The sequence below is a fragment of the Periplaneta americana genome, chromosome 10, assembly GCF_040183065.1.
Source record: "Periplaneta americana isolate PAMFEO1 chromosome 10, P.americana_PAMFEO1_priV1, whole genome shotgun sequence".
Lineage (NCBI taxonomy): Eukaryota > Metazoa > Arthropoda > Insecta > Blattodea > Blattidae > Periplaneta > Periplaneta americana.
Window position 1 is genome coordinate 44,110,728 of NC_091126.1, and position 12,677 is coordinate 44,123,404.

Below are 12,677 nucleotides of genomic sequence, written 5' to 3' on the forward strand. Positions count from 1 at the left end.
CTAAATATTATGTCTAAAGAATCTACAGAATGTGATGAGATTTCCCATGTTCGTACTGAAGAAGAAATATCGGATGATGATTTATGGGGTATGTATGTATTTATTCACACTGCAAATGGGTAAATACCCGGTGGCAGTGGTAACTAATTACACTCAATAATTACAATAATAATAAAATACAGTCATAATATTAATAATAAAGTAATAATAGCAATATATAATAATATTAACAAGAAGCATCCTAAATTAAATGAATCACTTAATATGGTCCCTGAGCCAAATAACGTCATGTATACCTTTAACGCCACCCTATTAAAATTCGTTAACGACACAAGTTTTCGGTAGTGCACTACTGTAGCCTGCATTCGCTTGCAATCTAGTGATGAAATGAGTTACTAGCTGTCCGCTGACATTTACGAGTGACATTATATTCCATCATTTTCCTGTTATGTGTTGATAGTGAATGGCTGTTCTTATATCAAGGTAAGAGGCAATATTTTATTTTGTGTGTTGAGCAAATAATAACTAGGCTATGTTAAACTATATATTTTCGTGATCCTTAAACATTCTTCTACGTATAGAAAGTATTTGCTATCTATAAAATTTGAAAATGTTAGAGAAACAGACATGTCATGTTATCAAGTACTCAGTAGCGCTTTAACGCCATGTGGCGTTAAAGGTCTGCAGACAAAATTTTAGGTTATGTTAGTACTAAGGCTGACAGTACAGCATCAGTGTGAAAACATCAGGAAAATCACTAAGCTTTCAACTTACAAATGTTCAGAATGTGCAGTGATGATATTGTTTCAATTGCTTATCGAACTCTTAATTTTTTTTTACATAACTTAATTTTTTTGCTTTACTTATTGGAAAACATTCATTTTAAACTAAGGTAAATGCTTTTGTGTTTAATAACTTTCTACTGTGTCACATTGTCTCTTTTTTTAAGTAAGTAGTCACTGGAAAACATATTTTCCTAATCCATCTGGTGTTTCAGTTTCAGAACAAGAATCTTTCATTAGTATTGAGTGATTTTGTATCTTTTATTAACAGAAACTCAAATTTAGTCGCTTAGTTCAATTTGTGTTGCTTAGGAAAAATAATTCATTAACAATTATAAGTGTATAGGTTACTAGAAAATAGGTGGCGTTAATTGGACAACCTGTTCCTAATAACGCCAGTTTACAAAGTTTTCCTACTTGAGTTCTAATTCTTGTTCGGTATATAATATATACATTTTCATTGTGCTATTTTGTAAAGATAAGATTACAGTTTCTATTTCATAATTTTCGTGTTTGTGCATAAGTTATTTCCAGAGCAAAAGTGACTGAAGTGTTAAGGTGGCGTTATTTGGTACGTGTACGTTATAACATAATTAATTAAAGTAAACCTAATTTATATCTTAATCCTAAGTTAGTACTTAAACCACGAGTATATATGATATATGTTCAAATTTGCACAAGTACCTTTCAGCACTACACTCATTTCGCTATCAATTCACTCACTGTACTGGAACTAAGACACAATTTACTGAAACTATCCTGATTTCATTAACACTTCAAAAACATTTCTCTGTTCAAATAATTTGCACTACCACTGCAAACTATAGAACTTCACTGACACAAACACGCTTCACTGTCACAAGACATTTCACAGACACAACACACTTCTTCACTGAAACAACATTTCAAATAACAGAACATCAATTACATCCTTATTATTCCGTAGAATTGTACTTACTGTATTAACCTCAAATCGCTAGCCTAGACTCCATTACAAGCAATATAACTTACACCCGTTCACTATAAATCTATTTTTCTGCCACTATAACTCACAAAATTTATTTATGAGTTCACTGCACTTTCACTACAACACACTGCACACCCAATATAAATCACTGAAGATTCACTATGTTTCTCTGCTTACTCACTATACTTGTAAAACCACAAAATAGTCTGCATAATGTATTACAGTCTATTAGTAAAGTCCTTAAGCCTATTTTTAAATACATTTTTGGTTATTGCTAAGCCTTTAGTCTTCAGGTAGAGCATTCCAGTCCCTGATAGTATGATTGAGAAAAGAAAACTTTCCAGTGTCCGTCCTCTGTCTTCTTTCCCTCAATTTATGTGAGTGGTCGTTCCTTGAAGGGTAATTTGGCGGCTGCAACCTATTCTTTAATATTCTCCAGGCAGGCTCACCTCTGTATGTTTTGTACACATGGCGAAGGAAATGAAGATAAGGAAATGGTTCAATCTGACAATGAGGATGATAGTGACTATGAAGATGACGAAGAAGAAAACAGTAATAATCACCAAGAATGTTGTGAAGATGACAATGGAAATATAACATTCATCAAAGGTAAAAATGGTTATGAATATTGAACTCACAACCATAACTGATTTGAAAAGAAGATGCATCTACTTCCAAAGGAAAAGAGGTAAGAAACCAGGTCAGCAGCTAGCATGGAAAGCATTCTGGTCCTCAAAACTAATTCCACTAAACACGACTTTAAACCGCAAAATACAATTTTCCGCATAAGTAACGTGCATTTTTTTTTTTTTTTCAAAATTTCTGTATGTCTGACAAATCTGGTTCCTGACGGAAACTAACAAGAAGCCATCTTAGTATGCCAAATGAAAAGAAATATCTTAGGAGTGACCCTTAAATAATTATAGAGTTCCTACTGCAGGGGTAAGGCATATGGCAAGTACAGAAGACACGACCTAATATGTCACTAACTCAAAATGGAAATATTGAGGTTACGTGGCGAGACTCCAAGACAACAGCTGGGTACAGATTTCTATCATGCGGAACCATCTCATCGCCAAGAAAAGTGAAGGCAGACCAGGAAACAGATGGGTTGATGCCTTCAAGAAAGTTGCCGGAGTGCATTGGTTCTGTACAGCGAGGAGTCGAGTGTATGAAGAAGCCCACAAAAAACAAACTTGACTGTCAAATAGGAAGAAACGTCTGCACACAAAGAGTAGTGGCAGTGTTTAAATGTACGACCTCACTATTAGACTGTTATTGTAGGGCTAAATATCATCATTGTGGATCTATTCTCCAAATTTCCCGATCATATTGTATGCAGCGTATGTGTGATAAGAGCTTTTACATGAATATAGTTTATGTTGATTAGCTCACTATGTGATACTTTAAAGGCACATAGAAGGATAATTCATTCATTCATCGATTCATCCATTCATCCATTTAATTCATTACTTTCACCCATTCCATCCATTAAATTCATCCATTACATCCCTTAAATTCATCTATTCCATCCATTCCATCCATTACATCCTTTACATTCATCTATTCCATCCATTTCATCCATTACATTCATCCATTCCATCCATTACGTTCATCCATTCCAACCATTACGTTCATCCATTCCATCCATTACGTTCATCCGTTCCATTCATTGCAGTCATCCATTCCACCCACTACATTCAGCTATTCCATTCATTACGCTCAATAATTTCATCCATTACGTTCATCCATTCCAGCCATTATGTTCATCCACTCCATTCCTCAATTCATTCCATCCATCCATCCGCTCATTCACTCATTCAATTCATTCATTCACTTGTTCATTCCATTCCCTTCATTACGTTCATTCATTCCATCCAACTATCCATCCATCTATTCATTCCATCCAACCATCCATCCACACACTCACTCAATTCACTCATTTACTCATTCATCAATTCATTCACTTGTTCCATTCATTCATTCCATTCACTCATTCATCAATCCATCCCACTCCACTCCACTCCACTCCACTCCACTCCACTCATTCTCATTCATAAGTTGCTGGAGATAAATGTCGCCGGGAATTAATGTCGGACCGAATGTTTATGTCGCATCTCGGTTCCCCTACCCGTTTCTGCTGTGCCCCTCTGCAAAGATTAATGACTGAGGTACTAGGCTTTTTTTTCTGGAAATATTTGCTGTACGGAATTAGAATTCTATGTAATATTATACAACTGTTTAGAATAATTTAAAGAAAAGGGTCCCGTTAAGTAATTAACTCTCACGTAATTTCCCCCGTTTCGACGATCCTGTGACATAATCATTGGTCGGACAGTAGGTGGAGATCGACTCGCTAGGCCTACTAATACTTGTCATTAATCCCATCACTAGGGCCGTGACATTGGTATATTATTTTGTGGTAATTTGATGTCTATTGAAGGTGAATACACGACGCCGGACAGAATGTAGTCGACGTGTTTCTAGTACAGGCAGCGGAAGCGAATTTGACACATGCCTAAAGGTGCGACTATTGCGATGATCGTTGAGCACTATTTCTTTGTATTTTCTATGGAGCTGTTTTCCTCCGAGCGACTGCCGCGACTCTAGAAAATACAAAGAAATAGTGCTCAACGATTATCGTTGCACGATCATCGTTGAACGATCATCGCAATAGTCACACCGAGGAAAACGTACCTTAAGCTACAAGTTCGTGTTTTGTGTACGATTATTGCGTATTATAAAATCAAGACAATACAATCATTGTATATAAGGGTTAATATCGGAAAGGTCTAAAATGCTGGTGAGGTTGAGAATTGTTGGAAATCATACTTAAATTGTCACAAATGTGGTAAAATACAAGTCTAAAGTGATTTTTTTAATACCTAGAGTTTTGCATTACAGTTTTAGAATGCCGAAAACGTATATGGCGTACAATTTTGCTTTCCCTATATTTAACTGTTACATTAATTTATTTATTAAATCTATTCCGTACCTCACTTTTCTTGCATGTTGTTTGCCTGGTTTCTGTTGCTGCTGCAATGAACAACATTTATTTTCAATGTTTCAAATGAAAATGACCGCCGAGTGTCGGATAGTATAACTTTGTATGCGGAAAAACTGCGTTCGACATCGGCTGAAACGAAGGGCGGATATGTAAAATATTTCACATCATCCATTTCTACATCAAGTTGATAACAACCACACTTGTCATCTGACGAAACTCTTGCAATTTTGCATAATGAATTGAAATCGCCTTTTTTTTTGTATTACTGTGTTCATTTTCTCACACACCTTTTTGCTTATATTATCTTACAGATCATTCATTTTCGATATGAGATTATTTACTAACGAAATTTACTCCACCAATTTCACACCAGTCTTTTCGAGACATTCAATTGTAGAGGGGATAAATCCAAAATTAGATGAAATATATTCACACTGCTTTTTAATATTTCGGTCACCAAGAAAAGTTTGGGCATTACTTACGGAACGATGAAAGAGTAATGGAACAGAGAAAAATTCCCTCCGGTACCGGGATTTGAACCCGGGTTTTCAGCTCTACGTGCTGATGCTTTATCCACTAAGCCACACCGGACCCCATCCCGGTGTCGGACAGAATCGTCTCAGTTTAAGTTCCAAATCTTGGGTTTCCTCTAGTGGCCGCCCTCTGCACTACGTCATAGATGTCTATGAACGTAGGACTGAAGTCCACACATGTGCTGAGGTGCACTCGTTATGCGTGCCTAGTTGGCCGGGATCCGACGGAATAAGCGCAGTCTTAAATCACGAAGTGATTTACGCATATCATATATATTAGGTATATTAGTATTCTGCGTCATCATACGATGGAACATTCCCTCCGGCACCGGGATTTGAACCCGGGTTTTCAGCTCTACGTGCTGATGCTTTATCCACTAAGCCACACCGGATACCCATCCCGGTGTCGGACAGAATCGTCTCAGTTTAAGTTCCAAATCTTGGTTTCCCTCTAGTGGCCGCCCTCTGCACTACATCATAGATGTCTATGAACGTAGGACTGAAGTCCACACATGTGCTGAGGTGCACTCGTTATGAGTGACTAGTTGGCCGGGATCCGACGGAATAAGCGCAGTCTTAAATCACGAAGTGATTTACGCATATCATATATATTAGGTATATTAGTATTCTGCGTCATCATACGATGGAACATTCACTCCGGCACCGGGATTTGAACCCGGGTTTTCAGTTCTACGTGGTGATGCTTTATCCACTAAGCCACACCGGACACCCATCCCGGTGTCGGACAGAATCGTCTCAGTTTAAGTTCCAACTCTTGGGTTCCCTCTAGTGGCCGCCCTCTGCACTACGTCATAGATGTCTATGAACGTAGGACTGAAGTCCACAGGTGCACTCGTTATGAGTGACTAGTTGGCCGGGATCTGCATGGAAATATCATATGTACTTCGGTACATTAAAATAATATATTACTTATGGAAGCTGCATCGTTTCCTTCAAAGATCTGTATGACTCCTTTTACTCTTATATACAATTATTGTATTGTCTTGATTTTATAATACGTAATAATCGTATACAAAACACGGAACGTGCTTGCTTAGGCTTGTGTCAAATTCTCTTCCGCTGCCTGTACTTGAAACACGTCCGATGTCGTGTGTTCATCTTCAATAGCCCTCAAAGTAATACAAATATACCGATGTCACGGCCCTAGTCATTACTCTATGAAACAATGATGAGTGGCCTCTACATTCGAAACATCGTGACATGGGCTAAAGATACTGCTACTTCTGGTCCTCCTACTGCTGCTGCTGCTGCTCATCCTGCTCTTACCATTACTACCACCACTATCACTACTGACTGTTCATAAATTGCTTGTAGAGAAACATTGGCTACACATGCTATGGCAGAACCCTGCTGGGTATCATCAACAATGAGCTCTCTCAGTTAACTTTGCAAGAAATTATTCCTTCAAGGATTAGCTCATCTCCGCTAGTTACTCAGAATTTTCCTACTGTCACTTCACGGAGATTAGATTTTACGGAGCTCCTGTGCTACACTAATTTTGTGTGGGTTTGACTTCAGCAACTTAGACGAACTTTGCATACAACTGTAGAACGAGCTCATTTCCTCCTATAGACATGAAGCGAATTTTAGAGAAATTTCCATGCTGATATTCAATATCATCCGAATATTCCTCTATGAGAATCTGTACTAGTGTTTGCGGTTCCTATCTCTAACACATCCTGTCTCCGGAAATTTACTCTCCAGGTCGCAGCTTGATATGCTTCTTGAAACGCCAACACCACGGAACAATGTGATATCATTTTTGACCTTCCAGGAATGATTAAGACGGTTAATTCGTGGAGAAACTCTGAAGTGGAATGACTAAACAGTGCCATTTTGCATCTAAGCATTAAACACAAACACATCCACACACAAATGTACAAGCGCACGTGCTCTTTGTTCACTGTTGCTTATTAAAAGACCCCCCTTTACCATCGTAGCACTAAGTGGAAACAACGCCACATGCGGTAGATCGAAGCTTTGCTCACACAGTAGGAATTATTTAGGAGCAACAGGACGAAATATTTCGTTGTAGGCCTATACTGATATACAAAGCATTAGAAAAAGCGTTCAATATTATTTGAAGTTGTAGTATTCATCAAAACAAAATAACAAAATCTAATAAACATGAGTTTTAGAATTAACATCTCCCAAGATAAGTGTACTCGTTCAACATCAATGTGATTTCCATAAAAAAATAATATTCTGAGAGGTGTTTTATTCATCGAAACAAGAAAATAATTCTTAAATACATGGGTTATAAAATTAATATCTTCCGAGATATGAGTAGACCCTACATGCTTTTTAATTGGTTATTTACGACGCTTTATCAACTGCTGTGGTTATCTAGCTTCTGAGTGAGATGAAGGTGATAATGCTAGCGAGATGAGTCCAGGATTTAGTGCCGAAAGTTACCCAGCATTTGCTCTTAATGGATTGAGGGATAACCTCGGAAAAAACCTCAACCAGGTAACTTGTCCAAACCAGGATTTGAACCCGGACCCGCTCGTTTCAGTTCAGGCAGGCTAACCGTTACTCCACAGCGGTGGACCCCTACATGTTCATCAACAGGAGATGCTCAATGTGATTTCCATTAAACAAAGTAAATGATGCAGTATTTTGAGAAGTGAAGAGTCCACTGCAAGATGATGGATGCCACTTTCTTGTCGAAAATGAACCAAGACTGTCAATGCATAGCTTAAGACATATAGAATGTACAGAGAGAGTTATATGGCATTAACACTGATAGTCATTGTCCAGTAATGATCGGAAAATCACAATTAAGCTTTGAGCGCTAAGCATTTCAAACTTTCAATTGCTTCTCCTGCAAAATGTATTCCAAATGACATCCATCATTTTTGCAGTGGACTCTTCAAGTAGCAGTATTCATCAAGATAAGGAAAAAAGTCTACTTAATAAACACGGGCCCTAAAATGAAATTTTGTACGAAACAATTTCTTTGAAATTTATATTGTAAGAACAGCATATTTTCTAATGTGAGCTCTTCGCATGTTTCTTATTGAGTATATACAGAAAGAAGCAGCGGTGCGTCTGTTTTAGGTAAAACACTAAACACACAAACTCGTGCAGACTTTCATTGAACACGAACACGTACCCGAATCACTAGTGAAGAGTTGGGACTTCGCCTCGGCTACAGTGGTCAAGGGCTCCTCGCTGTTCAGGAGCATCTTCTGCAGCATCATCTCTACCACACGCTCCAGGTTGGTCTCCGTCAGGTCAATGAGCAACACTGCCTGAGTCAGGAAGTGTGTGATGTCCAGAGAAGCCCGTATCTCAGAGCCGAAGTCCTTCATCTGCACTTTCTGTAGGCGAATAACACAACTCTTTCAATGTAGTCTTAGGGACAGACATGGCAACACTTGTCAATAGAGACGGGCAAAATGTGAAATTTCGTATTTTAAACATTTCTGCTAGCGGTATGGAACAAGAATTTTCACGATCCGCAATGTGTAGAATGCAATTGACATCAAACAATTTTAGTATTTCGAAATATTTTGGTAAAATTATCATATTTCATAAAAATCTTGGCATTTTTCATATTTGCAAGATTTTCCCCTCCATTCATATCTCTATAACTACCACTAGAACGGGGTCTTCAAGACATTATAAGTAGACAGAGGCATTTTGCAGGAAAGATTTGAAAAACCCAAGCCACCCATTTCAAAAACATTCCGGAATTTCCAAGGAAAAGTGAAATCTCTAATTTCTCCTTTACAGTGATTGAAATTGAAGGGTTGATAGCAAAAACCGGACAAGTCCAAAAATTCTAATTTCGAGCGCAGTACATTTCATATGAAGCGGCTTCTATTGACATAACAAGTTTTTACAAAAATTGGATTTGTGTCATTTAAATGAGTGTCTGAAAATATAGCGTTTCTGCATAAAGCAAATTAGTCCAACGTCTGTCTAGCAAGAGACGGACAAGTCACAAACTTATCCGGTTCTTGTTAGAAAATATCATGAAGATGGCGTTAGTGTTGTATTCTTTTGTTTTATTGCCATATTAGCTGTTATTGTTGGTGTTATTGGTTAAATATTTCATGTTATAAACGAATTATCATCAAAATGAACCAGATCCATAGTTTATTGTGTTGTTAAAATAATTATTTTTCGGTACTTGATGAACTTGACGTGCCAAGAATTCAAAGACTGAAGGACGCAAATTTAGAACGAGAAAATATAAACATAATATTATCTTTGTTGTTCAGGAAATAATTTCAACATTAAGTTTTTAATTTAATAAGACACTTATAAAGCATTTATTTGTATGTCGATACAGTTGACAATATGAATGAAGCATGGTTTCATATAAGTTACTTTTTCTCAACTAATATGTGTGCATATAACATTTTCTGCAAAAAGTGGATATGTCCAAATTTTTATTTTTTTTTCTTTCAAGAAACCATATAAAAGAGAACAATGAAACCTTTTACGAAAGTTTGGAAGAAATCTGAGATACCTATATAAAATATGTCAGATTATTTTATTGTATGAGAAACGTGAGGGACAGTTTTTTCGTTTCTGAAAAATTAATATTTTGGACTTGTCCGGTTTTTACTACCAATCCTTCAATTGTATCATCAATGAATTCGAGAGTAAAAACAAAATTAATTATTCGTATTCCAGCTTTGCTCATTCTTTCGAAACCAGTGAAAGTCATTTCAATGTCTCTACATCTACTTTTATACGTGTAGTTCAGCGGCGTGCGGTGATGAAGTTTTCAGGGAAGCAATTCCATGGAAACCCTGTATGTAGGCAACAGACATCGAATCCCAGTCGAGCAATGGCATACATACAGGCACTGCTTCCCTTCACGTCATGCTAATGCACAACACTGGTGGTAATTCAATATTTTTAACGGGTATCAACTACCAATTTTGCCGTCTACTTATTTCTCCTCTTTTTAAAACTTCATGGATTTTCGTCGTACAAAACATTAGGCCTATTAAGTGACAGAAGGCATAATCTTTTGCCAGAAAATATAAAAAGTTACTTGTGTTGTATTGTAACCAGTGTTGCGTCCAGCCAATTTAAGAAGTGTTTAGTTTTAGTTCTCTTTTGTATAAACATTTAAGTTCCCTAGTTCTTGTATTCAGGTAAGGATATGATAATGCTGAAAATCTGTTTAATTATACAGATTAATCACATTTCATTTGGCAACAAATTAAATATGATGCTTATTAATTAAATAATAATATAAACGTGCTCCAAGTAGTTTAGGAGCGAAGATGTTTTAGCATTTAAGTATTCACCACACATTTTCATGTTTCGCCAAAATAAATTTCATATTTTGACAACATTTTCTTCACATTTTACCGGTCTCCATCATTAAGGAGCGGAAGTTCAAGCTGTAAAGCGAAAAGTTCAGTGCTCATTGAGTGTAGGAAACTGGGAAGACTCCGTAACAGAACCGTCTTACATATAAACAAATCCTGTATTCATATTCAAAGACAAACCACACATGTTGGGCCAATTATACAGTGTTCATAGATTTGATAAGAAACGTAAAAAATTATATATCACAGTTATATGAACACTAATAAATATAATATAATTATTAAAAAATTAGTAAAAGTCAGACATGTTTCGGAGATGCTTCTCCATCCTCAGTGACTTTACCACGACGGCTGGTTCAGATGATCAAACCGCGTTGTTGCTTGGCTTAAAGGAGACTGTAAAAGTTGACCAATTTTTCTTCACTAGCTTTTTTCATATTCAAAGATAAACCACACATGTTGGGCCAATTATACAGTGTTCATAGATTTGATAAGAAACGTAAAAAAGTATATATTACAGTTATATGAACACTGATAAATATAATATAATTATTGAAAATTAGTAAAAGACATGTTTCGGAGATGCTTCTCCATCCTCAGTGACTTTACCACGACGGCTGGTTCAGATGATCAAACCGCGTTGTTGCTTGGCTTAAAGGAGACTGTAAAAGTTGACCAATTTTTCTTCACTAGCTTTTTTCATATTCAAAGATAAACCACACATGTTGGGCCAATTATACAGTGTTCATAGATTTGATAAGAAACGTAAAAAAGTATATATTACAGTTATATGAACACTGATAAATATAATATAATTATTGAAAATTAGTAAAAGACATGTTTCGGAGATGCTTCTCCATCCTCAGTGACTTTACCACGACGGCTGGTTCAGATGATCAAACCGCGTTGTTGCTTGGCTTAAAGGAGACTGTAAAAGTTGACCAATTTTTCTTCACTAGCTTTTTTCATATTCAAAGATAAACCACACATGTTGGGCCAATTATACAGTGTTCATAGATTTGATAAGAAACGTAAAAAAGTATATATTACAGTTATATGAACACTGATAAATATAATATAATTATTGAAAATTAGTAAAAGACATGTTTCGGAGATGCTTCTCCATCCTCAGTGACTTTACCACGACGGCTGGTTCAGATGATCAAACCGCGTTGTTGCTTGGCTTAAAGGAGACTGTAAAAGTTGACCAATTTTTCTTCACTAGCTTTTTTCATATTCAAAGATAAACCACACATGTTGGGCCAATTATACAGTGTTCATAGATTTGATAAGAAACGTAAAAAAGTATATATTACAGTTATATGAACACTGATAAATATAATATAATTATTGAAAATTAGTAAAAGACATGTTTCGGAGATGCTTCTCCATCCTCAGTGACTTTACCACGACGGCTGGTTCAGATGATCAAACCGCGTTGTTGCTTGGCTTAAAGGAGACTGTAAAAGTTGACCAATTTTTCTTCACTAGCTTTTTTCATATTCAAAGATAAACCACACATGTTGGGCCAATTATACAGTGTTCATAGATTTGATAAGAAACGTAAAAAAGTATATATTACAGTTATATGAACACTGATAAATATAATATAATTATTGAAAATTAGTAAAAGACATGTTTCGGAGATGCTTCTCCATCCTCAGTGACTTTACCACGACGGCTGGTTCAGATGATCAAACCGCGTTGTTGCTTGGCTTAAAGGAGACTGTAAAAGTTGACCAATTTTTCTTCACTAGCTTTTTTCATATTCAAAGATAAACCACACATGTTGGGCCAATTATACAGTGTTCATAGATTTGATAAGAAACGTAAAAAAGTATATATTACAGTTATATGAACACTGATAAATATAATATAATTATTGAAAATTAGTAAAAGACATGTTTCGGAGATGCTTCTCCATCCTCAGTGACTTTACCACGACGGCTGGTTCAGGTGATCGAACCGCGTTGTTGCTTGGCTTCAAGGAGACTTCTTTAAGCGGTTCGATCACCTGAACCAGCCGTCGTGGTAAAGTCACTGAGGATAGAGAAGCATCCCCGAAACATG

The 12,677-nt window shown here is 36.5% G+C and overlaps 1 protein-coding gene across 1 annotated transcript in view; it reads right to left on the reverse strand.

The window, feature by feature from the left end:
• LOC138707725 (solute carrier family 4 member 11-like) overlaps positions 1-12,677 on the reverse strand; it is a 412,766-nt gene that overhangs the window by 91,825 nt on the left and 308,264 nt on the right. Inside the window, exon 3 of the mRNA XM_069837591.1 lies at positions 8,426-8,633. Coding sequence (XP_069693692.1) covers positions 8,426-8,633 — 208 coding nt within the window. The remainder of the gene's footprint in view (positions 1-8,425; positions 8,634-12,677) is intronic.